At 49.3% G+C, this 26533-nt stretch overlaps 1 protein-coding gene across 1 annotated transcript in view; it reads left to right on the plus strand.

Moving 5' to 3' along the window:
* The first annotated feature begins 20089 nt into the window (after positions 1-20089).
* The window catches only part of LOC144102800 (uncharacterized), a 62627-nt gene continuing 56183 nt past the window's right edge, over positions 20090-26533 (plus strand). The window contains exon 1 of the mRNA XM_077635960.1: positions 20090-21018. Coding sequence (XP_077492086.1) covers positions 20319-21018 — 700 coding nt within the window. The 5' untranslated portion in view covers positions 20090-20318. The remainder of the gene's footprint in view (positions 21019-26533) is intronic.

A 26533-nucleotide genomic window follows, 5' to 3' on the forward strand; every position in this document is an offset into this window, starting at 1 on the left:
GCTCCTTCAGCTCCTAGCTGACTTGAGCCTCCGACGTCCTCTCGAACTCGACCCGTGGTCCTGAAGCTTTCGACGTCAGTCTTGCGACGCAGCTTCACGTTTTCTTCTTTAGGACAAACAGCTTGTCCACCGACTTGTTCTTCTCACCTGCCATCCAATGCCTTGAGTAGAAAGAAGTTGCGATCCTGTGTCGACTGCGCCAGTTGTGATCCTGTGTTGACTGCGCCAGTTGAGTTTCCCCTTCCGGTGGCGATGAGAGGAAACTACTTGATGATGAAATCGGGGTTTCTTGATGACCCGGTGGTTCTACTCGCAAACATTCACATTACTCAAGGAAAGGAGAAGGTTAACTATTTATTTACAACATAGGTAAAAAAAACGAGAAGAAACAAAGCAAGGAGAAAACTATTTACATGACTAAATCGTGGATCAGACGAATTCAGCCCCCGCTCAACCCAGAGCGCTTGGTTTTAAACCCTCTGTCTCCGCCCTTAGCGGGGACAGCAACCAATGAGATAACAAACGAACCATCTCGCCAATCAGTGGTTAGGGAAAGGAAAATAAGGATTTCCGCCAATTAATCACAGATTGGGGAAAGAGTGCTGATTAAACATTTGGGAGAGGAGAGGTTGCAATCAAATAGACAAACAGCACAAACGCGACCACCCTCTCCCACGGCACCCACGGCCCAGCCGTTACCACTTTCCTATCTCTTTCGCACACGCGACAAAACGATCCCTAAAGTGTTTACAGAATACACCGCACGAGACGAACACAGTCGTTAAGGGAATAATGGGTTTCCGGTCACTCGGCTAATACTCAGCCGTATCGCGTGCGCCCCCGAAACCTCGTCGACCCCTTAACAACCACATGTCGACAGCTGTACATGGTTAGCGTTTTTCCCGGAGGGTCATCCCCGTGACGGCGCGGCGTAAACGAGGCCGTCCGCCGCACGAAGGGGAGGCAGGGACGGGACGGGCCCCTTTGTTGGGGACTTCCGAGCCCACTGGAGCGGCCTTCCTTGAGAACACAAGACCAACGAGTTCGCAGAAAGGTCAGCGAACTCCACAGCACATGTGTCATCATCTTCGTTAAATTTCTCTTTTGTAGTGTTACAACCCTACTGGGAGCACGTTGTATGACCCCTCGTTAACCTCACGAAAAGGAAAAAGATGTCTCGGGGAAACTACCTGTGGAATTTTTCCCACGCACACTACGCTTGTGTCGGATCGCGAGACGCGACCCACGATGGACAAGACGACGGAAGGAAGCGGGCAAAAGCGCATTCCCGTAACTACCGTGACTGACTGCTTTGGACGAAGTAGCAGCGGACATTCGTATCCTCCTTGGCCATTGTCACGGCGCTCTGAGGGCTATGTGCGGCCACTCTTCCCTTCTGTGATTCGTGTGGTGAAAGAGGCGGAGTTTAGGTGTACTTAACGAGGGTGTTGAGTAAGAACGATGACTCTGGGCCTTGACGAAAAGACTCATACAGTCGCTCGACGCAATGAACTTTTATTTTTTACTGTTTGCTCTTTGTTTCCTTCTAAATTATGTAATCAAGTTTCTTGAAAAGAGCCAGTAAACCCGCTTGATTTCTTCGTTCTTCCTAGCTTCAAGTTTCATATTTCTTCAACCCGAAGCCTCGGACACGCTACCCGATGGAGCCCGGGTTCGAATGAACCCCTGCGCCACGACAACTGGTGACCAGCGGTGAGGTCAGAATCTGCAAGCGGCAACAACAGTCGGCCAGCTAGAGAGCAGATGTCTCTGGGCATGATCACATGTTGGGTGAGTGCTTAGCTTTCCTGTGATGTGTACCAGATTCTAAAATGGGGTTAAAAATTAGAACTGGTAGAGACCTGTGCTTAAATCCTTGAGGTTTTGTATTTTTGCATAGTTGTTTTGCAGATAGCATAGACTCAGACCTATCATGGACCTACAGAAGCTGCACAAGCCGGACCTGTTGCTGTTGTGTGAGGAATTGGGGATCAATGACCCCTTTCTTGCAAAAAATACCGAAGAAGTCATCAGATTCCTGCATGAGAACAGAACATGTCGTTCAATGGCTTCTCCATTGATTTAAAGGATCTGTTTTATACCATCCCTCAGAATGCCCTCATAGAATGTGTTCGTGACGCCATCGATAGACACAATGTGGTGGCCTTCCAAAATGAGTGTGGCGTATCTGCGGACGGCTTCATTGAGCTGCTATGCACTTACCTAAAATCTACAGTAACAGAGTGGAACGGCTCCCGATTCATACAAAAGCAAGGCATTTCTATCGGCTCTTGCATTGCCCCCATTTTGAGCGCCCTTTTCCTGGCTATGCATGACAGATCCTTGAAGGACAAGCTCGAGTCTTCAAGCGTTATCAAAATTTTCCGGTACGTTGATGACTTCCTGGTTCTCTTAGATTGCGACTCTGAAGCATTTAAAACAGAAGCAACTCAAGTCCTCCACGTTTTTTATAATACTTTATTACCTCTTGAAGATACCCATGAATTCCCAGAACAAAACGCAATGCGGTTTCTAGAGTTAAAGGTTTTTTTCGGAGAGAACCACGTCTGCTGGTTATTTGAACCAAGAGCCAATAAGCCCATCCTGCCTTACGACTCAGCCCACTCAAAACTTGGAAAAAAGAACATCGTGAAGTCAACTTTTATAAAAGCACTCACAAAATCTTGTGAACACAAGTTGCATACAGTTTTTCGAATCAGGTGTTGAGGCTGACGCAATCAGGGTACTCGCCATCTCTCCTGTCGTCAATAGCAAAAAAAGTCCTGATAGGTATGAGGCATGATAGGGAAGCCCCGGATGACACGCGACAGGGGAACAAAAGGGTTGCCGTTTTGCCGTATCTGCACCAAATATCTCATAATCTTAATAAAATTGGTAAAAAAGCAGGTGTAGACGTTGTCTTTTCAGCCCCACTGCGCTTGTCCAGCCTGTGCAACAAAGTGAACAAAAAGAAAAAGAACAGTAACTGTATAACCCGGCACCGAGACCCTCTTGTGCCTTGTGTGGTGGGCGCCGTGAATTCCATCCCTTTAACTTGCGGTAAAGCTTACATAGGCCAAACAGGAAGATGTTTAAATGAAAGGTTAAGAAAACACAAGAACGACTTAACTGGGGCGCCATTGAGGAACTTGCCCGCACATTGCCGGGTATGTGACAGCAAAAAGAAATGCATTCCTATCTTTAAGAAGGCAACTGTCTTGAAAAAACATAAAAACCAAATAACGCGCGAAATCATTGAAGCAGCCCACATCTCAGGGCTTAAGGAAGGTTGCGTTAGCACCCCTTCTATTTTATTATCTCAAAAAGAAATCACCTTCCTGTCTGGTTTTATCTGATTTTACCCGGTTTTTAGAGGCACACTTCACATGTCGCTTTTTCGTTCTAGCCGTGTTAATTTTTGGCGCTCATCCTTCGTTTCGCTATTTTTTTTCGTATTCTCGCCGTCTCATGTTTTGGTTTTTATAGCAAAATCGCGCCCTCAACTCTGTTTGGTCACTCGCGCATACTCAACCCTGTTTTTCCATTTTGTTTACACATGTCATTCATGCTACATATCTTTGATCTCTTTGCATAGTGTGATTCCTGTTATATTTTGATGCCCTGTAAATCGTGTGGGTCCCAGTTTGTTCGCATGGCTTGACCACTCCCTCTGGTGGGCTTTTCTTGGTGTGTATATATAAGTGCGGGTTCAGTTTTCGTTCAAATAAAAGTTGGAAGTTCAGCGCTCTGTACTATCTTCTCCTTCTTCCTTTTGTGTTCGCGCTGCTGATACATATTGCAGCGATAAGAAGATCAGCGGCGGGTATTCTGTTAGTCGACGACCGCCGAGCACGTTCGCTGCTATCGCCGCCGCTGAGTTTTCAGAGCTGTTCTTAGTGCGCGTAAGCCAGCCTATTAAAGTATTCTCTTACGAGCTGCTCTGTGCCTTCCTCAAGACCGGACCCCAGTCGGTGCTACGTGACCCCGGCGGAGTTCCCGTCACCACCTCGTGACATCTGGTGGAGGTGCTGGGTAATGCACCCAACCCAACGTGGAAGATCCACCGTAGAGAACGAGAGCCAAGAAGATCCCGAGGTAGGACACAGCCGCCGTCTTCAAGGCCTGCAAGCTCAGCACGGATTACTACCGGATCCTACTCGACAACGACAACAAGCTCCAGCGCCCACCATGACCGAGCCAGCGACGTCCACCCCTGTCATGCTCCACCAGCCACGGGTGCCTCCAACCTTCCACGGCTACCCTGGCGACGACCCGGAAGATTGGATAGGCAACTTTGAGCGCGTGGCTACATTTAACAGGTGGGAAGATGACATGAAGCTCCGCTATGTTTTCTTTTCCTTTGACGGCCCCGCAAGAACGTGGTACGAAAACCACGAGACTACCTTGAAGACCTGGAAATTATTCAAGGCTGAAGTCGTGAAGGCGTTTACCAACATTCTCCGGAAGGAAAAGGCGCAGATGCTGCTGGACTCACGGATGCAGCACCCAAACGAAACTGTCAGCATGTACGTCGAAGAAATCCCGCGTCTTTTCCGCCGAGCTGACCCGAATATGACGGAGGAGAAGAAAACCGGATATCTAATGCGGGGCGTAAAGGAGTCTCTTTTCGCTGGCCTCGTACGAAATCCGCCCAAAACTGTCGCCGAATTCGCCGAAGAAGCGTCAACGATTGAGAAGACCCTGGACGCCCGCACAAGGCAGTACAACCGACCACCGCAGGTCTGTTCCAGCTTTCCGGACACGACGACTACAACCAGCGACTTGCGTAGATCATCCGTGAAATCGCCCGCGAAGAACTACGCCGGCTGCTGCCATCATCTTCACAACCTCAAGTAGCGAGCCTGACGGAAGTCGTCCGTGAAGAAGTGCGGCATGCGCTTGGCTCCCCTTCTGCAACGACTGAACCTCAAGCTCCAGCCATGAGATACGTCGCTGCAGTACGCAAGCCCGCGCCTCGACGTGCCACCCCAAGCCCTATTCGACGTGAGCCAGCAGTGCTGGACCGCCGCCCTCCGGGCCCCGCCCACCCGACCTACGAACAACGTTCGGGCCCAAGGAAATGCGACACCTGGAGAACCCGTGACAACCGTCCGCTGTGCTTCCACTGCGGTGAAGCCGGTCACGTCCTGCGTCACTGCCCGTTCCGACGCATCGGTCTTCGCGGATTCGCCGTTGACGCACCACGACCACGCTTCGGCCAATATCCACAAGAAATCGACGACTACCTGCGACGCGACGAGTACGTATCGAGCCGATTTTCCCGCTCACCCTCGCCGCGAGCCTCGCGCTTCACGTCGCCCTGCCACAGCTACGCAGCGGCTGTGCGAGGAAGGTCCCCCAGCCCCCGTAGGGGAAACTGAAAACAGCAACCTTAGGAGGTGAGGTTGCTTCCCGGCAAAAAAACGAAGACCCTCCAACGACGAGAACTCACGGCGACGCCGCACCGACGACGACACGACGCAACTTAGAGACCCCCAGGCCACCGACATCGACAAGCCCCTGCAGCCGCAGTCGCAATCACCGACCAAGCCGTGACCCGACGCCGAAAGTTACGTGCAACGCAAGAGCAAGGACTTCCGATCTAGAGGTGACTGTCGACGGCCGAAACGTTACTGCTCTAATCGACACGGGAGCTGACTATTCCGTGCTGAGTGGTTCCTTCGCCGCCCGGATCAAGAAAGTGACGACGACTTGGGATGGCCCGCGGATACGCACAGCAGGCGGACACCTCATCACGCCATCAGGAAGGTGCACTGCGAGACTGACTGTCAACGGACACACATATCCGACAGTATTCGTCGTACTTCAGAAATGTTCCCGTGACGTCATTCTGGGGATGGACTTCTTGACACAGCACCGCGCAGTCATCGACCTCAAGTCCAAGTCCATCACGCTTTCGACGGACGAAGCTTTACCTCAGAAAACGACTCCAGAGCACTCAGAGGCCCTCAGTGTTCTCGATGAAGAACTAACCATCCCACCCCGGTCCAGCGTCCTCGTCCCCGTCTGTGCAAGAAATTTCGAAGACGCAGAAGGCATCATCGAGGGAAACACGCAGTTGCTCTTAGACAGACGACTTGGCGTCGCAAGAGGCATCGCTCATTTGCGGCATGGAAAAGCCGAAGTACTGGTCACGAACTTCAGCGAAGAATACCGACACCTCAACAGAGGCACTACAATTGCGTTCTTGGACGAAGCAACTGATTTACTAGACGCCTTCATCATCTCCGACGAACCTGCAAATGACAGCCTAAAGCAAGACCATGCTCCCACGTTCGCCATCAACCCAGCATTACCCCGGGACCGACAAGAGAAAATCGCCCTTCTTCAAAGTTACAGCGAATGTTTCGCCTCGTAATCAAAGGTGCGACAAACGACGATAGCCAAACATCGAATTATAACCGACGAACACACCAGACCTCTCCGCCAAAGCCCTTACCGTGTGTCGCCGCGAGAACGACAGGCCATCTGGGACCAAGTAGAGGAAATGCTTCGCGACGACGTCATCCAACCTTCGAAGAGCCCATGGGCGGCACCGGTCGTTATAGTGAGAAGGAAAGACGGTGCTCTTTGATTCTGCGTCCATTATCGGCGACTGAACAAGATTACGAAAAAAGACGTCTACCCCCTCCCGAGGATCGACGACACTCTGGACAGGCTCTGCCACGCCAGGTATTTCTCGTCGATGGATCTCAAGAGTGGATATTGGCAGATTGAAGTCGACGAAAGAGACCGGGAAAAGACTGCCTTCATCACACCTGACGGACTGTACGAGTTCAAAGTCATGCCATTTGGGCTTTGCTCCGCACCCGCAACTTTCCAAAGGGTAATGGACACAGTGTTGGCAGGCCTCAAGTGGCAAACCTGTCTCGTCTATCTAGACGACGTTGTAGTCTTCGCAGCGAGCTTCGAGGAACACCTCCGGAGGCTGAAGGCAGTACTCGACGCAATCAAGTTATCCGGACTTACCCTGAAGCCTGAAAAGTGCCGGTTTGCCTACCACGAACTATTGTTTCTCGGCCACATCATCAGCAAGGACGGCGTGCGCCCCGACCCGCAGAAGACAGCCGCCATTGCCAATTTCCCGCAGCCTCATGACAAGAAGGCGGTTCGCAGATTTCTGGGATTGTGTGCTTATTACAGACGCTTTGTGAGGAATTTTTCGCGCGTCGAGGAACCTCTGACCAAGCTCTCCAAGGCAGACGTACCATTCACATGGAATTCGGCACAAGCGGAAGCCTTCAACGAACTTCAGCACCTCCTGCAGTCTCCACCGGTGCTAGGGCACTTTGACGAAAACGCCGAGACAGAAATACATACCGACGCAAGCAGCTTTGGTCTAGGCGCCGTGCTCGTCCAGAAAAACGAAGGAGTCAAAAAAGTAATAGCATATGCAAGTCGTTCATTGTCGAAAGCAGAAGCGAACTATTCGACCACTGAAAAGGAGTGCCTTGCGATCGTCTGGGCTACATCGAAGTTCCGTCCCTACTTGTATGGACGCCCGTTCAAGGTTGTGAGCGACCACCATGCATTGTGCTGGCTGGCTAACTTGAAGGACCCCTCTGGCCGTCTCGCTCGATGGAGCTTGCGCCTCCAAGAATTCGACGTCACGGTGGTCTACAAGTCTGGGCGAAAGCACTCCGACGCTGACTGCCTGTCACGAGCCCCTTTCGACACACCGCCAAAAGGCGATGACGACGACGCTTTCCTTGGACTGCTAAGTTCCAGCGACTTCGCACGACAGCAGCAATCTGATCCGGACCTACAGCGCCTGCACGAGTATCTTGAGGGGAAGTCTCCTTCACCTCCTGCCCTCTTCAGGCGTGGACTATCGTCCTACTGTCTGCAACAGGGAATCGTCGTGAAGAAGAATTTCTCACCGAACAAGGCCGCCTACCTTCTCGTCGTCCCGAAGAGCCTTCGGGAGGAAATTCTGCAGGCTTCGCATGACGAACCAAAGGCTGGCCACCTTGGGTTTACTCGCACCCTCCGCCGAATTCAAGAGAGATATTACTGGCCTCGTCTATCCTCCGACGTCGCGCACTACGTTAAGAGTTGTGAATGCCAACGCCGGAAAACGCCACCGAAAAGACCAGCAGGGTTCCTGCAGCCGATTGGACCGCCATCAAGACCTTTCCAGGAGGTCGGTATGGACCTACTTGGCCCCTTCCCAACATCAACAACGGGCAACAAGTGGATTATTGTGGCGACCGATTATCTCACCAAGTACGCCGAAGCAAACGCCCTCCCGAACGGCACAGCAGCAGAAGTCGCCAAATTCTTCGTCGAATCCATTCTTTTACGACACGGCGCCCCCAAAATACTGATAACAGACAAAAAGTATGGTGGGGCAGCCAGAAAAAGAATGTAAACCAATATGCCCCTGCCTGTGCCACTAAGTATAACAGGCTTAACTGATAACAGACAGGGGGACAGCGTTAACGGCGGAGCTAACCCAGGCCATTCTGCAGCACAGCCATACAAGTCACCGGAGAACAACTGCGTACCATCCGCAGACAAACGGGCTTACAGAACGCCTCAACAAGACCATCGCCGATATGCTTTCTATGTACGTAGACGCAGAACACAAGACATGGGACGTCATTTCTCCCTATGTGGCGTTCGCCTACAACACCGCTGTGCAAGAGACCACCCAAATGACACCATTTAGTCTCGTCCACGGGAGGGAGGCCACGACCACACTCGACGCCATGCTGCCCGACGTTACCGACGAAAGTAACCTCGACGTCGCCGCCTACCTGCAGCGCGCAGAACAAGCTCGACGACTTGCCCGTGAGAGAATACAAGACCAGCAGCGCACCGACGCCCGACGCTACAATCTTCGAAGACGCGCAGTGCAATACAAGCCAGGCGACAGAGTTTTGGTTTGGACGCCGATTCGCCGCCGCGGACTGAGTGAAAAACTTCTGCGCCGCTATTTCGGCCCGTACAGGATTCTTCGCAGACTGGGTAATCTGGACTATGAAGTCGTCCCTGACGGAGTTACAGCATCCCAGAGACGCCGCACACGCTCAGAAGTTGTCCACGTCGCCCGTCTGTAGCCTTACTCATATTTGAACAGCGCAATAAAACAACGGGACACAACGAAGAAAGGACACCACAAGCGCTGACTCGCAACTAGATTTTAATTCACGTCCAAGCATCTTAAATACTAAGAACGCCAAACACAAACAAGAGGGAAAAACCAAAAGAAAAACGATACAAAGCTGCTAATCATGCCCACAAAGGTGACAATCAGCACGAGCGCGAGACTACACATCTTGGCCGGATAAAAACATCATCTCTTTATCAGTTAGTGTGACAGAAGGATCACTAATACAGCTATCAGGTTCCAAGCGGATGTGAAAAGCCTCCAAAATTTCCCGCGTTAGGCTGTCATTATGTTTTCCTAGGATGACGGTGTTAGACAACAGAGGGGTGCAAGTACCTTCTCTCCAGTGGCGGGCAAGGTTACAAGAAGACCCATTACCTCGGGACCTGTGGTGCTCACTAAGACGAGCGTTGATGCAACGTTGCATCAACGCTCGTCTTAGTGCTTGGACGTGAATTAAAATCTAGTTGCGAGTCAGCGCTTGTGGTGTCCTTTCTTCGTTGTGTCCCGTTGTTTTATTGCGCTGTTCAAATATGAATCAATACCAACTCGCCCAGTTCGCAGCTTTAATGTAGCCTTACTATTCGCGATAATGACTCTTTGTGTTTACATTATGAGTATTTATTTTGTATGCTCTGTATCTTTATGTCCGTTATCCCTGTTTTTAAGCATCGGGTCGATGCTTCTTTAAGGGGGGAGTAATGCCGCGAAGCTTGCTTTTTGTCTGATCTTCTTATCGCGGCAGGCACGCCGCATTATCAATTTTCTGGGACGCGAGACGCGACCAGAGTTATCTAGATTTTTTCCTAGCCTCGCGCAAGTGTGCCTACTATGTTCTGGAACTTTCCTTGCCGCCTTTAAAATCGAGCACGGCTAAGAGCGGCGGGCATTCTGTTAGTCGACGACCGCCGAGCACGTTCGCTGCTATCGCCGCCGCTGAGTTTTCAGAGCTGTTCTTAGTGGGCGTAAGCCAGCCTATTAAAGTATTCTCTTACGAGCTGCTCTGTGCCTTCCTCAAGACCGGACCCCAGTCGGTGCTACGTGACCCCGGCGGAGTTCCCGTCACCACCTCGTGACAATATGGATTAAGATAGTGCACAGATCAATCCATCATCCGCAGAGCAACAGCAAAGAAAGGCGGCATTCTGTTGTAAAGAGCATACTTAGGGGATTGTGGTATGAAAACAAGCGTGACTGGGACGTATGCCTAACTGCAGCGTTTTTCCCTTTGCGGTCCGTGCCGCATGAATCCACTGGATTTAGCCGCGCTGAGTTGGTGTTCGGAAGGTCATTGCGCTCACCTGTGTGAATGGTACGCGAAGCCTGAGAAGGCGCGGAGAGGCCCGACAGTAGTAGAGTTCGTGTTGACTCTGCTGGATCGTCTGCATAACGCTAAAGAACTCGTAGAGGCCAGCATGAAGTCAGCTCACGCTCGTTCTAAGGCCTACTATGATCGAACAGCCCGTCAACGGATGTTTTGTATCGGTGACAAGTTGATGTTGCTGAGAGCTTCAAGGCAAAATAGGCTCGAAGTAGAGTGGGAAGGGCCTGCTAAAGTAACTGCCGAGCTCTCTAACACCAACTACGTGGTGAAAACTCCGGGAAGGCGTAAAGAAGCGAACATTTACCATTGCAATCTAATGAAGCCTTACGTGCAGAGAGCGGCCACGATGAATCTAACGCTGAACCTTCCTGAGAAGATCGAAGACAACCTTATCTGTCTAAGCGGAGAGGAAAGAAGCATGAAGGAACTTCTCACGAGGACTGAGCGGAGAGGAGAACTAAAAGAATCCCAGTTGTCTGATCTCGGCGAACTGATAGCAGAGTTTGAAGAGTGCTTCGTGCACAGGCCGGACAGAACTGATTTGATCGAGCATGATATAGAGCTAACTTCCGAAGAGCCAGTGCGGTCAAGGTGCTATCGACTCTCTCCAAGGCAGAGATATCCGTGCCAGGGAGGTAAAGCGCATGCTGGAATTAGGAGTAATCCGAAAGCGAATACGCTTCGCCTATGATCTTGATCGAAGCTCCGTGTAAAGACCCAAGGCCTGTAGTAGATTACCGGAAGCTAAATGCTGTCACCAAGGATCAAGTGTACCCTATTCTGAATATCGAGGAGTGAGTAGAACAGGTCAGTCGAGCAGCCTATGTAACTACGCTAGAACTTACTCGAGGGTAATGGCAAATGCCGCTCACTGAACGCGCCAGCGGATACGCAGTTTTCGTCACTCCAACGGGAAGCTATCAACCAATAATTATGAGGTTTGGGCTTAAAAATGCTCAGTTTTGTTTCTCTCGCCTAATGAACAGGGTTCTACAGGGCTGTGAAGCATCTGCGGTTCCCTACTTGGACTACATTGCTGTCTTCTCAGATTCATGGGCGGACCATTTATTGCATCTAAAAGCAGCGCTGAGCCGTTTGCGTCAAACTGTGCTCACTGTGAAGGCCGAGAAGTGTTGCCTTGCGAGGGCAACCGTCGTTTATTTGGGCAACAACGTAGGCCAAGCTTTCAGGAAACCCAGTGAGGTTAAGATATCGGCGGTAGCAGACTACCCGCGGCCAAGAACAAAGAAGGACATTAGGGCATTCTTAGGGCGTACGGGATATTACAATCACTATATCCGTGATTATTCCGCTTTGGAAAGCCCCCTGACTGATGCTCTCCGCAAGATAGAGCCGACAAATGGGGTCTGGGACGAAAAGAAGGAAGCGTCCTTCTTAAACCTGAATGCAGTACTGGTTAGCCGCCCGGTCCTGCGAGCTCCGGATTACGACCGAGAACTCACGCTCCAGTATAATGCGAGTGATCGAGGGCTATGTGCCGCTCTCTGCCAGAAGGATGATGACGGCAACGAACATCCCGCTCTCTACCTGAGCCCAAAACTGAGCTCTCAAGAGATGGCGTACTGCGCGTCGGAAAAAGAGTGCGCTTGCATTGTTTGGGCTATCCAGAAATTACAATGCTACTTCGGAGTCGCCAAATTCATTGTAGAAACGGACCATTGTCCCCTTTCCTGGCTGCAAACCTCGACATCAAAAAACGGTCGCCTTCTGAGGTGGAGCTTGATTCTGCAGCAGTATCATGTCGTCATAAAGTACAAGAAGGCAAATTGAATGGAAAGGCGGACGCGCTTAGCCGTTCTTTCTAAACGGTCCGGGGTGCTCTTCAGTTATCCAGAATTGGTACGGAAGTTTTTTAATTCGTGCGTTATGTGTATGAATGTGTTTAGTAGCATGTTTGGTTTTCTCAGCATACGTGGGTCCTGAGAGATTTTTTTTTAATGTTGGCTTTTCTCCAAAAGCTTTAGTAACCAAATTGTAGTAATTCTTTTGAACTGGTTTCCTTTGAGGGGGAGTTTATTGCTTGCTTGGGCATGCGGTTGAAGTTTCAGAGAGGCCCCAAAAGACTGTTCAATGTCTAAAAAGACAATGTTACGAGCGACAGAGAAATGTTGGTTCATCTGCAAGCAATCAAGTCGTCTCTTCGGGCAGCAGCGGCGACTCCTACCTGCCGAGCCTCGTCTGGCGGGGTACGAATCGGTTACAACCCTGCTGGGGCACGTTGTTTGACCCCTGGTTAACCCCACGAAAAGAAAAAACAGGTGTCTCGGAGAAAGCACCCTTGGGAACTTTTCCCACGCACGCTCCCCTTGTGTCGGACCGCGAGACGCGACCCACGATGGACAAAACGAAGAAAGGAAGCGGGCAAAAGCGCATTCCCGTAACTGCTCGGACAAAGTAGCAGCGGATATCCGTATCCTCCTCGCCCATTTCCACGGCACTTTGCGGGCTATGTGTAGCCACTCTCCCCTTCTGTGAATCGTGTGGCGAAACAGGCGGAGCCTGGGTGTATTTAACGACGGTCTTGAGTAAGAACGATGACTCTGGGCCTTGGCGACAAGACTCACCCAGTCGCTCGACGCAATGATCTTTTAATTCTTAACTGTTTGCCCTTTCTGTTTCATTCTAAATTATGTAATCAAGTTTCTTGAAAGGTGCCAGTAAACCCGTTTTTTTTCTCGTTTTCCTAAGCTTCAAGTTCCATACTTCTTCAACACGAAGGCTCGGCCACGCTATCCAATGGAGCCCGGGTTCGAGTGATCCCCTGCGCCACGACAGTAGCTGCGCGTTCTAAGACACCCTGACCTAGCTTCTCAGAGTAGGGCACTGCCTCTTGAGTTACCTTAGAAAGCTTCCCTCGTAATGCGCTGTTTCCAGTATCGATATAGTTCTACACTATGCTCCTTTTCCTTTGAACTAATCCAATTTTTACCTTCCGCGTTTTTAACCAAATTTTAATGTTTTTTTGTTTCCTCGTCCTCGTGTCCGGCAAATTTCCTGTTTAGTTTCCTCGTTCTTTTCCGCCATTTTGAGTCAACGTTCTTTCTATATAAGCATTTAAATACCATAGCTGCAAACCTGTTTTTGTCCAATTTCCTCAGGCGTTCTTCACATAGTATTTTACTCTGAGCTTCCCGTGATTCCAACGATGCCCAGCCCTTGCCATCTGTACTACCTCGTTTGTGGTTTTGCCGTGGGCACCTATTGTTAATCTTCCAACCCATCTCTGATTAAGTTCTAACATCGACAGAACATCTGCCGTTAAGTACAGAACTCCTCTCAGACACAAGCAGCGCTACCTGCCCCATACATTCATGGTGGGCCCAACTCGCCCAAATCTCATCTTTACTCAATGCCCCATACATTTTGCACTACTACTGTGATTTTCAGCCACGTTTCCTATATCCGGCACTTTTCTTCCTTATATCTGTGAATAAATTTTATAAAATGTGCATCCTAAGATGACGAATCGCTTGACACCATCCGCAGCTCCCTGCGGAAAACGGTTCGGCCGCTATAGCCGTTTGAAGGTACCTGAAATGCACGGTTTGGAGCGGAAAGATCGCCGTTGGAAATCCTACACATATTTTGGGCTTTGTCTCAATTAGTAATTTTATCCTGACGAACATGCCATACCATTTGACACTAACTAAATTGATTGTTGGGAAAAGGAAATGGCGCCGTATCTGTCTCCCATCTCGGCGGACACCTGAACCGCGTGCAGAGAGATAAAAGAGGGAGAGAGGAAATTACGAAAGAAGTGCCGTACTGGATGGCTCCGGAATAATTTCGACCATCTGGCGATCATTAACGTGCACTAACATCGCACAGCACACGAGCCAACACTTTTTTTTGTGCAGCCTGTTATGAATCCTGTTTTAGAGGGCCGGTCCCTAGGGTGAAGCCTTTCGGGGAAGACAGTTTCTGCAGTCTGGAGGTGCACGAGGCGAACACAAAAGGCGGGGAGCCGCACACCTAAGTCGCCGCGATGTACTACACCGCTGCCAACGCTATGCCGAAAAAGCACTCTTATAAATAAAAACCTTACTTTTAAAGTTTTTGTAAAGTATTTGTTGAAACACCCTGCACAATGCGCTGACAAGTAGGCACTGGCAGTGCCGTGCGTGTGGCCGCCGGTCCAATAGGAACTGCGGTACCGCAGTTAGCATTTTCATTTTCAGCCCTGTTTGTCAAATCATCAAAGTGTAGACTAAAGCGTATAGCAATTATACCTAGTGAGGCTATTGAAATTCCAAGCTCTAATAAGCCTTGTCTCCCAGAACAAAGTCCGATTTCAGCTTTGTGAGTTTGCAAAGAACTGCTGCTGCGCGAAAATGCTCCGGCGAAACTCCACTGTCTAATCAAAGCCTGTTGGCGGCGTTGGTGGGGAACTTTTTCATTCACACTGTGAGTAAAATACAGTCGTATCTTTCTATTTTCATTTTCAATTGGGGTATAGGAAAGCGGGGCCTCAGTGTGGTGAGGAAAGCCAGCCACTGTAGTCTTACCATGTAAATAAAACAGAAGCTTAACGATCTTCTTGACTATCCTGTCTTTCTATCCCATCTTTCAACTCTCCTACTATCTGCACGTGGTAGCGATTGTGGCTCGGCTTGAGCCAGTGAGCAGGCCTGTGCACTTTCCTTTTCTTTCTTCCTGGCAACAACAGACAGACAGACAGACAGACAGACAGACAGACAGACAGACAGACAGACAGACAGACAGACAGACAGACAGACAGACAGACAGACCTTGACCTGAATCATCGCTCGCTCCGCCTTGCATTGTACGATGTGCTAAAGAAGAAAAAGTTGTACTCCTCTCCAAATACGAGGAACATCTGTTTTTTTATTTCTGTCCATGCTGAGACGTTTGACCACGTAATCACACGAATGATTTAATGAACCAAATTTCTTGCAGCCATCGCAGAGAATTCAAACTCAGCGTTTGGATAATGCGTAGACGTGCAAGCAAAAAAATCACGGGCGATTTAGCTTGGGGTCAACCACAAATTACCAAGCGCTAGCACCCATCAGATCTGTTTTTTTCATTGTTTACCTTCACTTTCTATGCTTTTGCTTGACCTGTACTGGCTTACTTTTGTTGATATATGATATGATGTAAGTTTGCGTGAAGGTGCTTTATTTTAAACATGTACTGCGGTAGAATTCGTTAATTCTGTGCATTCACAGAGATTCATGGGAGTCCTGATTACTCTCCTGGTGCAGAGGTGCAGCGGTTAAGCTACGCGCCACTGCCCGGCGATGGCAGGTGCTGCCATCGATAGGGCTTATGAGGCCCATGTTTTTCCTGAGGAATCGCTCGCTATTAATCTATAATTGAACTGTAACGGTGGGCTGTTTGCTCACTATCCGGTCGGCAGGTTGTGATAACGTCAAAACGTCAATTGGTAAAGGTGGCCCACGTGCTAGAAGCAGGCTTCGGACAGACAGACAACCGCTTTTCGACGGAGTGGAAGCGCTAGGGTGAAAAAATGGCAACCACATGAATCTTTCATTCCATACTCGGGGAGTTAGTGATTACCATTATTTAGCCCAAACGCTGCATTTTAGTGATCCGCTTGAAATTCACGTGCCTGAATAATGATTTGTTTTAAGCGGCAGCATAAGCGCCTTACTGAAGCATAAATCCGACATGGCACGGGGGGAAGACACAAAAGAAATTAAAAAAAACTTCATAGCTGGGGGAGCAGGATCTGAACCCGCGGAGGCGCTAAAAAATAAGTTCCGCTGGCCGCAGCTTCAGACCGCTACGATTTTGGCACAGCTTATTTTAAGTATGAGATTTATTATATTGGAATTATATTCTATATACATAAAGGAACTTATTTGCACAGCTTTTAGTAAATGCCACAAAACACGTCGCAAAAAAAGCAGAGCACGAGACCACTAGACGCGGGGTATGCTGAGCACAGCACCAACGGGGAATGCCCCTGCAATTTAAAGTCGGTCGGGTCATGCTGTTACCTCAGATGAACAATAAGGATTTTAACATCCTGCCTGTATATATGAACTGCCAAACTCTCGTGCTGTGCTTGCATTGTCGTCGTTTTTGTCACGTACCCGCGTTTGCACGTGTTAAACTGCCCATCTCTCATTCTGTAGTTAGAAAGGGTGGTATTGATCATCTTCCATCTGCGCGCGTGGAAGTGCAATCCGACGAGCATGCGTCAAACCGCACGAAATGGCCGGAGATTAGAAGCACTGAAATTCAGATGACCCAGTGCTATCGCATTATCGTTGGGTATTGATAATTAAGCGTCCTGCAAACTTCCCTTGCCGTGAGTGCATTGTGTGCTTAACACTATTGTAATTGTCCTGCTAAACGCTACTACATTCTTTTATAAATATCCTTGGCATACGATACTTTTTGTACTCAAGCACAGCATTGCACTGACTCATTTTAGCGTTGCATATATATAAGAATGAAATGTTAAAAGTGCAGGGCACATACATGCATGCATGCAGTGCGTGCCAAAAGTAAAAGCAGAGGGATATTTTGGGAGCCCATCTCTCTCTCTCTCTCTCTCTCTCACACACACACACACACACACACACACACACACACACACACACACACACACACACACACACACACACACACACACACACACACACACACACACACACACACACACACACACACACACACACACACACACACACACACACACACACACACACACACACACACACACACACACACACACACACACACACACACACACACACACACGCACGCACGCACGCACGCACGCGCACACACACACACACACACACACACACGCACACACACGCACACGCACACACCAGTAATGGTTATGTCACTATCTAAATACTTTAATTTGTTTTCTTTCGCATGCTCATATGTAAAATCCAACCCCTTAGCATGTTTAAAATCAGATAAAATATCCTGCACTGTTTTCGAGTAAGTCAAGGGCGATTGCTTAGTCAGTATAAATAAAAAATCGTCAACGCTCCCAAAGGTCTTCAGAACTTTGCCTGTGTCAAATGTCCCCGATAGGGTTCTGTCAATGTCCGCAAGAATGATGTTGCACAATACAGCAGCGACGCACAAACACATATACCGCATCTGACTGTGAAAGTAAATGCTTGTCGAAGACAAATAAAACTCTAAGAGTGCTAGAAAGTTATTTAGAGATATACCGGCAGTATTTTGGAAAGACATCATGCTGTTCATTTCGGTGCAGGCTAAGACAGATGCCATCAACTCTGCATGCGTTATAGAGTAAAAGACATCAACATCTACAGAAAAAATACATCCTAGTGAGTTGTTCTCCCGCAGAAATTCAATCACTGCAAGACTGTTCCTGATGCCAAATGGATCTTCCATAACCAGGTTATTGAGCTGTTTTAGAAGGTAGAGGGTAACTTGATTTTGCCAGGCAGCTCTTTCGCTCACTATGCATCTAAAAGGTACACCTTCCTTGTGTAACTTCGCAGTGAAGAACACATCCTAACTATTGCGCTTGCTGTCCTGAATACTTTTTGCGAGCTTCTGTAAACCAACTTTTTCACATAAGAAAATTGCCCGACTTTTTACCTTTCCAGGTTTCTGTTTAGTGGCCTTAAAATTCTTGTGCATAGCCTGGACTGCTTTTTTGTTGAACATGGCTGACGGCAAGACGACGAAGCCTCCTTCTTTGTCGGCCTGCATGAGTCGTAGGTCATTGTCCTTGAAAAAATCTACATGTTTCATTAGAGATCGTTGGAGAGGCCCGTTAGTAGGTACTATCTTGATGAGGCTGCCAACACCATCGACCAAACGCCTTTCTTTGATCTCCACATCGGCTTTGTTGAAAATACGTCGATTCAGGGAAAGGAGCTCATGTTCCGGGATCCTCGGCTCAAGGCTGTACTTCGGACCCTTCTTGAGGACTTCAACGATGTCTTCCGGAATGTATGCTCCCGCTAGAATCTGAGGAGCCGTGCTGCCATCTTGAACTTTTTTACTTCATTTGCGTAGGAAAAGCAGAGCCTTTTGCCACCAGAATTGTGTGATCTGGGCTGCTAGTTTCTGCAGAGACTGTAGCTTCATGCCGGCGATGGTAATAGGGTCCAGGGAAAAGCACATTAAACAAAGCCAATCGTAGAACAGACGTCCCAGTCTCCATAACTCGGATTGTAAGATCCGACACATGCTTTTAACATGACCGATGGAGGGTCTGGCGAAACCAAACAATGCGGCAGGTTCACGAAGTATAAGTTCCTTCCTGATGCAGTACCCATAAACCCTCGCACGCCACATCGCAAGGGCGATATGGCAGATCACCAGTGCAGGTTATGGTGGACTTGAAGAGACATATACAAAAAGGCCCACTGAAGAAGAAAGGTATTTCAGTAGAACACGTTCTTGGGCATGTTGGTTCATAGCTTGAGTGGATGAAGCGCACAAAAACACAGCAGACAAGAAAAGAAAGACACGAGACATGCGCTACTTGCAAATGTTTATTGAATTGAAGAACCGCTAATTTATAGCCAAGAGGAAGGCGTGGGGGAAAGGGGACAAAACATTATAACAAACAACAGATAAATGACTAGTGCAAGGGGAAGGATACTACAGAAGGGGAACAATGTGATTCAAATCTTTTTAAAGTTATCTAAAAACATACTTTCATTCTTATGAATGACCAGCGATGGGGTGCTGACACAGGAACTCCCGCTTTTTTTAATTTAGTGGGCTTCTAGCAGTTCACGGCAAATCTTTACTCCTACATAATATATGAGTTTCTTGAACCTTTGCTTCAAAACTTTTTTGCATATCTTAGCCGTAGTCTTTGTAGTAATGCGGCAAATGTGATCCGGTACCGGTTCTTAGTGAGCGTTTATGCTCCGTTAGGCGTTCATTAATGCATCGACCTGTCTGGCCGATGTACACCTTTCCACAAGTCAGCGGGATGCTATAAACTACCCGCACAGCACATTTCAGAAAAGGGTTTGCATGCTTAGTTTCACATTCTGCTGACACTGCATTATCATTTCCAATCTTCTGACACAGCGATGCAAGTTTTCTCGGTGCTGTGAAGACCACCGGGATTTTGTATTTCACGGCAACATGATTAAAATTATGAGCAACTTTGTGGGAGTATGGAATCACCACCGCTTTGATTTTCTTTTCACGCGGTGTATCATTTCTGAATATACACTTGCAAGTTTGCGCTCGCGCGTGTGTGTGTACGTGTTTCTCCCTCCCGTCCTGTGTTATTCCGCGCAAAGTTTTTTAACTTAGCCACTACACCAACTGGCTCTACGCTCTACCCAATTAAGTTTCAGGTGTATAGTGAGTGAAACAGGTGCCTGGCAAAATCAAGTTAGCCGCTACCTTCCAAAACAGCTCAATAAACTGGTTGCGGAAGGTCCGTTTGGCGTCAGGAAGAGTCTTGCAGTGATTGAATTTCTGCGGGAGAACAACTCACTAGGATGTATTATTTCGGCAGATGTTGTTGATTTCTTTTACCCTATGCGGCATGCAGAGTTGATTGCATCTGTCTTAGCTTGCATCGAAACGAACCTGTCTTAGCCAGCATCAAAATGACTTCTTTCCAAAATACTGCCGGTATATCTGTACATATTGCAGCGGGTAGACGACGACGACGACATTGAGCGAGTGAACGAGTGGACGAGGAAGAAGACGAGAACTCATCTCTGGCTGTGTTCTGAGTGCCGCCCGTAGCTGTTCATTCGTTTTTGTAAATAACTGTAAATATATTCTTTCCCGCAACATATTTGGTGGAGGTGCGGCTTTCCTCTACGCCTACCGAAGACGGAGCTCCGCAGCGGCCGCCAGCTGACTTCGCTCACCATGACCCAAGACGCCTCCCAGCAAACATCACAATCGGCAATGCCATCGCTCGTTCTTTCTTCCCCTCGTGACCCTGGGACATTTTCTGGCACCGACAACGTTGACGTGGACGACTGGATCAACATGTATGAACCCGTGAGTACGTACAACCGCTGGGATCCGACTCTTATGCTCGCGAATGTCATCTTCTATCTAAAAGACACCGCCCGCGTCTGGTACGAGACTCGCGAAGATGATTTGACCAGATGGGACGTCTACAAGCAGAAACTGCGTGAGCTGTTTGGACGGCCCCTCGGCCGAACACTCGCCGCTAAGAGGGAGCTTGCGTCCAGAGCTCAAACGTCTACGGAATCCAATGTTTCCTACATTCAGGACATGTTGGCCCTCTGCCACAAAGTTGACAATAACATGCCCGAATCTGACAAAGTGGGTCACGTGTTGAAGGGGATCGCCGACGACGCCTTCAACCTGCTCGTCTGCAAGAACTGCACTACAGTCGAGGGCATTATTAAGGAATGTCGCCGCTTCGAGGAAGCTAAAGGCAGACGTATTAGTCAGCCGTACACACGCCTCCCCAACACGGCTGCGACTTCCTCATGTGAAGATCTGCTGCACCGGCAAACTCCTGCGCCTCCAGAAAATGTTACCCGCATTATTCGAAGCGAACTCGAAGCTATGTCCCCTGCCTCCCTGCCTCTACGTGATGGCGACAACCACTTGCCCACCATCTCGATGGTACAAGCCGTCGTCCGTCAAGAGCTTGCAAACCTTGATCTCCAGCCCGTCAGCCCTGTGCGTCCTTCATCACCACTCGACACCACTGCGATTGCTCCTGAACGACCTTCCTACTTCGCTCCACGTCGCCGTAACCCTAACGACTGGCGGACATCCGACGACAGACCCATTTGTTTCCTCTGCCACCGCATTGGCCACATCTCCCGTCACTGTCGCAATTATTGGTCTCGTCGTAGTACATACAGTCATCTAAGCTCTCACCGCAACGATGACCAACCCCGCCACTTCACGCCCCCTCCAGCCCAGCAGAGTGCTACCGTTGACGGCCAGATTTCTCGCTCCAGCCGCTCCCCGTCCCCGCTGCGTCGGCAGTCTCGTTCGCCCCTACGGCGTCGCTCCTCTCCTGGCCCCTACGGACGCTCACAAGCGGAAAACTAGACGCTGCATTGTCTGGAGGTGATGCTGCTGTACAGCCCCAGTCCCAAATTCCTCGCTTAGCCCTTCGCACACACCAAAATTTGCTCGCTATTCATGTCGATGGAGTCCCTGTGAGAGCCCTGATCGACACGGGCGCGCACGTGTCCGTCATGAGTTCCACCCTACGACGCCGCCTCAGAAAGGTACTGACCCCTGCACCCACAGCCGTTCTCCGCGTTGCCGACGGCGGAACGCCTCTTGTGGTTGGACTATGCACAGCCCGTGTGACCATAATCGGCCGCCATACATCCGTTCTATTCACTGTTTTGGACCAGTGCCCTCATGACGTCATTCTTGGCCTCGACTTCCTGTCTGAGCATTCAGCCCTCATCAACTGCGCCACCAGTGTTGTCCAGCTTGACCTTCCTCTTTCTGCTGAGTCGCCGTCCCCAGTTGTACCTCGTCTTTGTGCTGTCGACTTTGTCCGTCTACCGCCTCAAGCCGCAACTTACATTTCTTTCTCATCTGTTCCCCGTGTCCCTGATGGCCCCTACGTAGTCACTCCGGACCTTGACGTTGCCCTCACACGAAGTATTGCGCTTGCGCACACTGTCTTTACAATGTCGGCAAACCGTGCGTACCTTCCGGTTCTGAACTTTGGCTCGTCTATCCAACCGCTCCCGCAAGGCTTCTCACTCGCCACGCTCTGCCCGGCTGCCGAATGTGTCATATCAGTGGTGGACAACTGCTTACCTTCCACTCATCAATGCCTGTTGCCTGCGGCAACATCACCAGAGAAACCAACGGATGACTACGCCTACATGATCTGTTCTGACCTACCAGCGATGCAAGCTCACGATCTTAGGTGCCTCTTATCATCTTTTCGCGACATCTTCGACTTTGACGCCCGTGTTTTGACTCGTACCTCTGTGGTGATGCATCGGATAAACACCGGTGATGCCGCTCCTCTCCACAGACGTCCGTACCGCGTGTCCAGCGCTGAACGCACCGTCATAAATCAAGAGGTCGATAAGATCCTCGCAAAAGACACCATCGAGCCCTCGTCAAGCCCTTGGGCTTCTCCAGTTGTCCTGGTCAAAAAGAAGGACGGTAGCTGGCGCTTCTGCGTTGATTACCGGCACCTAAACCGCATCACAAAAAAGACGCATATCCTCTCCCGAGGATCGATGATGCATTAGATTGCCTCCACGGCGCCAAATATTTCTCTTCAATTGATCTTCGATCGGGGTACTGGCAAATTGCCGTAGATGAAAAAGACCGTGAAAAGACCGCCTTCGTGACGCCTGATGGCTTATACCAATTTAAAGTCATGCCATTCGGACTCTGTAACGCGCCGGCTACCTTTGAACGAATAATGGACTCCCTTCTTCGCGGCTTTAAGTGGTCTACCTGCCTCTGCTACCTAGACGATGTTGTGGTTTTCTCGCCTACTTTTGCGACGCACCTCGAACGCCTCTCCAGTATTTTGACAGTGTTCCGTAACGCCGGACTCCAGCTGAACTCATCGAAATGCAAATTCGGTCGCCGCCAACTCACTATTCTCGGACACCTGGTTGGTGCTTCTGGTGTACGCCCAGATCCAGTCAAAATTCAAGCCGTGAAGGAGTTTCCTCTTCCTAGGTCGTCGAAAGATGTGCGCAGCTTTGTCGGCGTGTGCTCGTATTTTCGACGTTTTATCAAACATTTCGCCGGCATCGCTCGCCCCCTCACCGACCTTCTTAAGAACGACCCCATCTTAGCCCATTTTGACCCGTCGTCTCCCACAGAGATTCGCACCGACGCCTCCGGATATGGGATCGGTGCCGTGCTAGCCCAACGTCAACAGGGCCAAGATCGCGTCATCGCTTATGCCAGCCGCCTACTTTCCGCCACAGAGCAAAATTACTCCATTACTCAGCGCGAGTGTCTCGACTTGTCTGGGCTGTCGCTAAATTCCGCCCGTACCTGCTTGGCCGCTCATTCACTGTCGTCACTGATCACCACGCTCTCTGTTGGCTATCTTCACTAAAAGATCCCACCGGTCGCCTTGGTCGCTGGGCTTTGCGCCTTCAAAAGTATTCATACTCTGTCGTGTACAAGTCCGGTCGTCGCCACCAGGATGCTGACTGTTTATCCCGATACCCTGTGGAGCCACCTGACCTCGAAGACGCTGAGACCCTACCCTGCCTCTTAGCTATCACTGCTCTCACCGATATCGCCAACGAACAGCGCAACGACTCACCTTTACAACCTATCTTTGATGGCCTCCGCTCTGCAAACCGATCTCCGTCTCTGCACCTTTATGTGCTCCAGAATGGCATTTTGTATCGCCGCAACCTACGCTCCGGCGGTCCTCCGCTGCTCCTCGTCATACCCCAACATCTACATTCTTCTGTCCTTGAGGAATTGCACGATCTGCCGACAGCCTGCCACCTTGGCGTGTCCCGCACGTAGGCTCGAGTGCGGCACCGCTTCTTTTGGCCTGGTCTGTATCGTTCCGTCAAGCGTTACGTTGCCGCTAGCGACCTGTGTCAACGCCGGAAAAGGCCCTCCACTTTGCCTGCCGGTCTTCTACAACCCATCGACGTACCTCCGGAACCTTTTCACCGTTTTGGCCTCGACCTTCTTGGCCCTTTTCCCACGTCCCTCTCCGGTAACAAGTGGATCGCTGTCGCAACTGATTATACGACTCGGTACGCCATCACGCGTGCTTTGCCCACCAGCTGCGCTATCGATGTCGCCGATTTTCTTCTCCAAGGCGTAATTCTTCACCATGGCGCCCCTCGACAACTGCTCACCGGCCTCGGTCGTTATTTTCTGTCCAGAGTGATTGATGACATTCTTCGTTCGTGTGCCACGCAGCACCAGCTCGCGACAGCTTACCATCCACAAACCAACGGGCTTACGGAACGTTTCAACCGCACGCTCACCGATATGTTAGCAATGTACGTCTCATCGGACCACCGCGATTGGGACGCAGCCTTACCTTATGTGACATTTGCGTACAACTTTTCACGGCATGACACAACAGCCTATTCCCCTTTCTACCTTTTCTTTGGTAGGCACCCCCTATTGCCTTTGGACACACTAATGCCGCCTTCTTCAGTCCCCACCACTGCTTACGCTCAGGACGCCATCGCCCAGGCCACGCTGGCTCGCCAAATAGCCCGTAGTCGGCTCCGTGCCTCTCAAGCTTCCCAGAAGTCCGCCTACGACCGCCGGCACCGGGCCGTCGAATATCACCCCGGATCACTCGTCCTTCTCTGGACGCCGTCGCGCAGCGTCGGTCTCTCCGAGAAGCTCCTTTCTCACTACCGTGGCCCTTACCGTGTGGTGCGCCGAGTCACCGACGTGAACTATGAAATTGCTCCCCTTGCGTCCTCGCCATCGTCCTCTGGCCCCTCTACCGACGTCGTCCATGTATGCCGCCTCAAACATTATCACGACGCTCCTACGCCACCACTCTAACGCCGAGACGGCGTTTCATCAGCCGGGGGTCCTGCAGCGGGTAGACGACGACGACATTGAGCGAGTGAACGAGTGGACGAGGAAGAAGACGAGAACTCATCTCTGGCTGTGTTCTCAGTGCCGCCCGTAGCTGTTCATTCGTTTTTGTACATAACTGTAAATATATTCTTTCCTGCAACAATATCTTTCTAGCACTCTTAAAGTTTTATTTGTCTTCGACAAGAGTTTCCTTTCACAGTCAATTTAAATGTATGTGCAAAAACGTGGTATATGTATTGGTTCATGCGTCGCTCCCGTACTGTGCAACATCTTTCTTGCGGACATTAACAAAACTCTATCGGGGCATTTGACGCAGGCAAAGTTCCGAAGACCTTTAGGCACGTTGACGATTTTTTAATTATATTGACTAAACAATCGCCCTTGACTTACTCGCAAACTGTGCAGGATATTTTATCGGATTTTAAACATGCTAAGGGTGGGGTTTTACATATGATCTAGCGAAAGAAAACAAATTACAGTTTTTAGATATTGACATAACCATTACTAACGAAGGTGCTTGCTGGATGTATAATAATAATAATAACAGCTTTATTTCCATCAAAACGATGGAGGGGCCGTGGGTAAAAGCTGCTGAACAGCTTGACTAGAGCCCACGGTCCCCTCTACAAGGCAGTACAGGAGCATACATGAAACATACAGGAATACAAACATGCAGAAACGCGAAATTGATTCGATTTAATGTATCACAAGGAAATCAATATTAGAATTGTTCAAAAACATCACATATCACGTGGCGCAGTTCACGAACTGTAGTGCAACCTAAATCAATTCCACATTTATTCAGATCATTAAGAAGTTTAGGCAAAATGTACGATAGTGTACCCATAGAATAGTTAGCGCGGGGAGTGACCACCTTCCAGTATTCAGACTGACGTATAGTGTAGGATGTAGGCTTTATTTCTAGCTTGGCTAGGTTGCGAAAGAAATTTCGATTTTCTTTTAATTCGTACTTAAAGGCAACAATTAGTCTATAGCTAAACAATTTCCAGACAGGCATTATATCTGCTTTAATGAACAGAGCATGTGTATGAGAATTGTAGGGGACATCAAAAATAAGCCTAATTATCTTTTTTTGTAGGACGTACACCTTTGTTAAGTTTGTTACTGTGGTAGATCCCCATACCAAAAAGCAGTAAGAGAGGTGAGAGTAAAAAAGAGAATTATATATCAGCTTTTTTACGCTGAAAGGTAATATAGACCTACATCTGGATAAAATACCAACGACACTTGACAATTTAGTGCAAACAGAATCTACATGAATATCCCACAGCATGCTTTGCGAAAACGTGACCCCAAGAATTTTAATACTACTTACTATTTCTATTTTTCTGGTGCCATAGATAAGATCTACGTTCATATTTACCTGCTTTGATTTCGGTCTAAACAGCACAGCCTTAGTTTTGTTGGTGTTAACTTCTGATTTGCTACAGACCATTTCAGAAGTTTTACAAGGGCGGAGTTTGCTATATAGCTGATTTGCGCACAGTCTGTAGCGGAAAAAAATATGCTGGCATCGTCGGCGTACAATATATATT

This window comes from Amblyomma americanum, chromosome 8 (genome assembly GCF_052857255.1).
Source record: "Amblyomma americanum isolate KBUSLIRL-KWMA chromosome 8, ASM5285725v1, whole genome shotgun sequence".
NCBI classification, from domain to species: domain Eukaryota; kingdom Metazoa; phylum Arthropoda; class Arachnida; order Ixodida; family Ixodidae; genus Amblyomma; species Amblyomma americanum.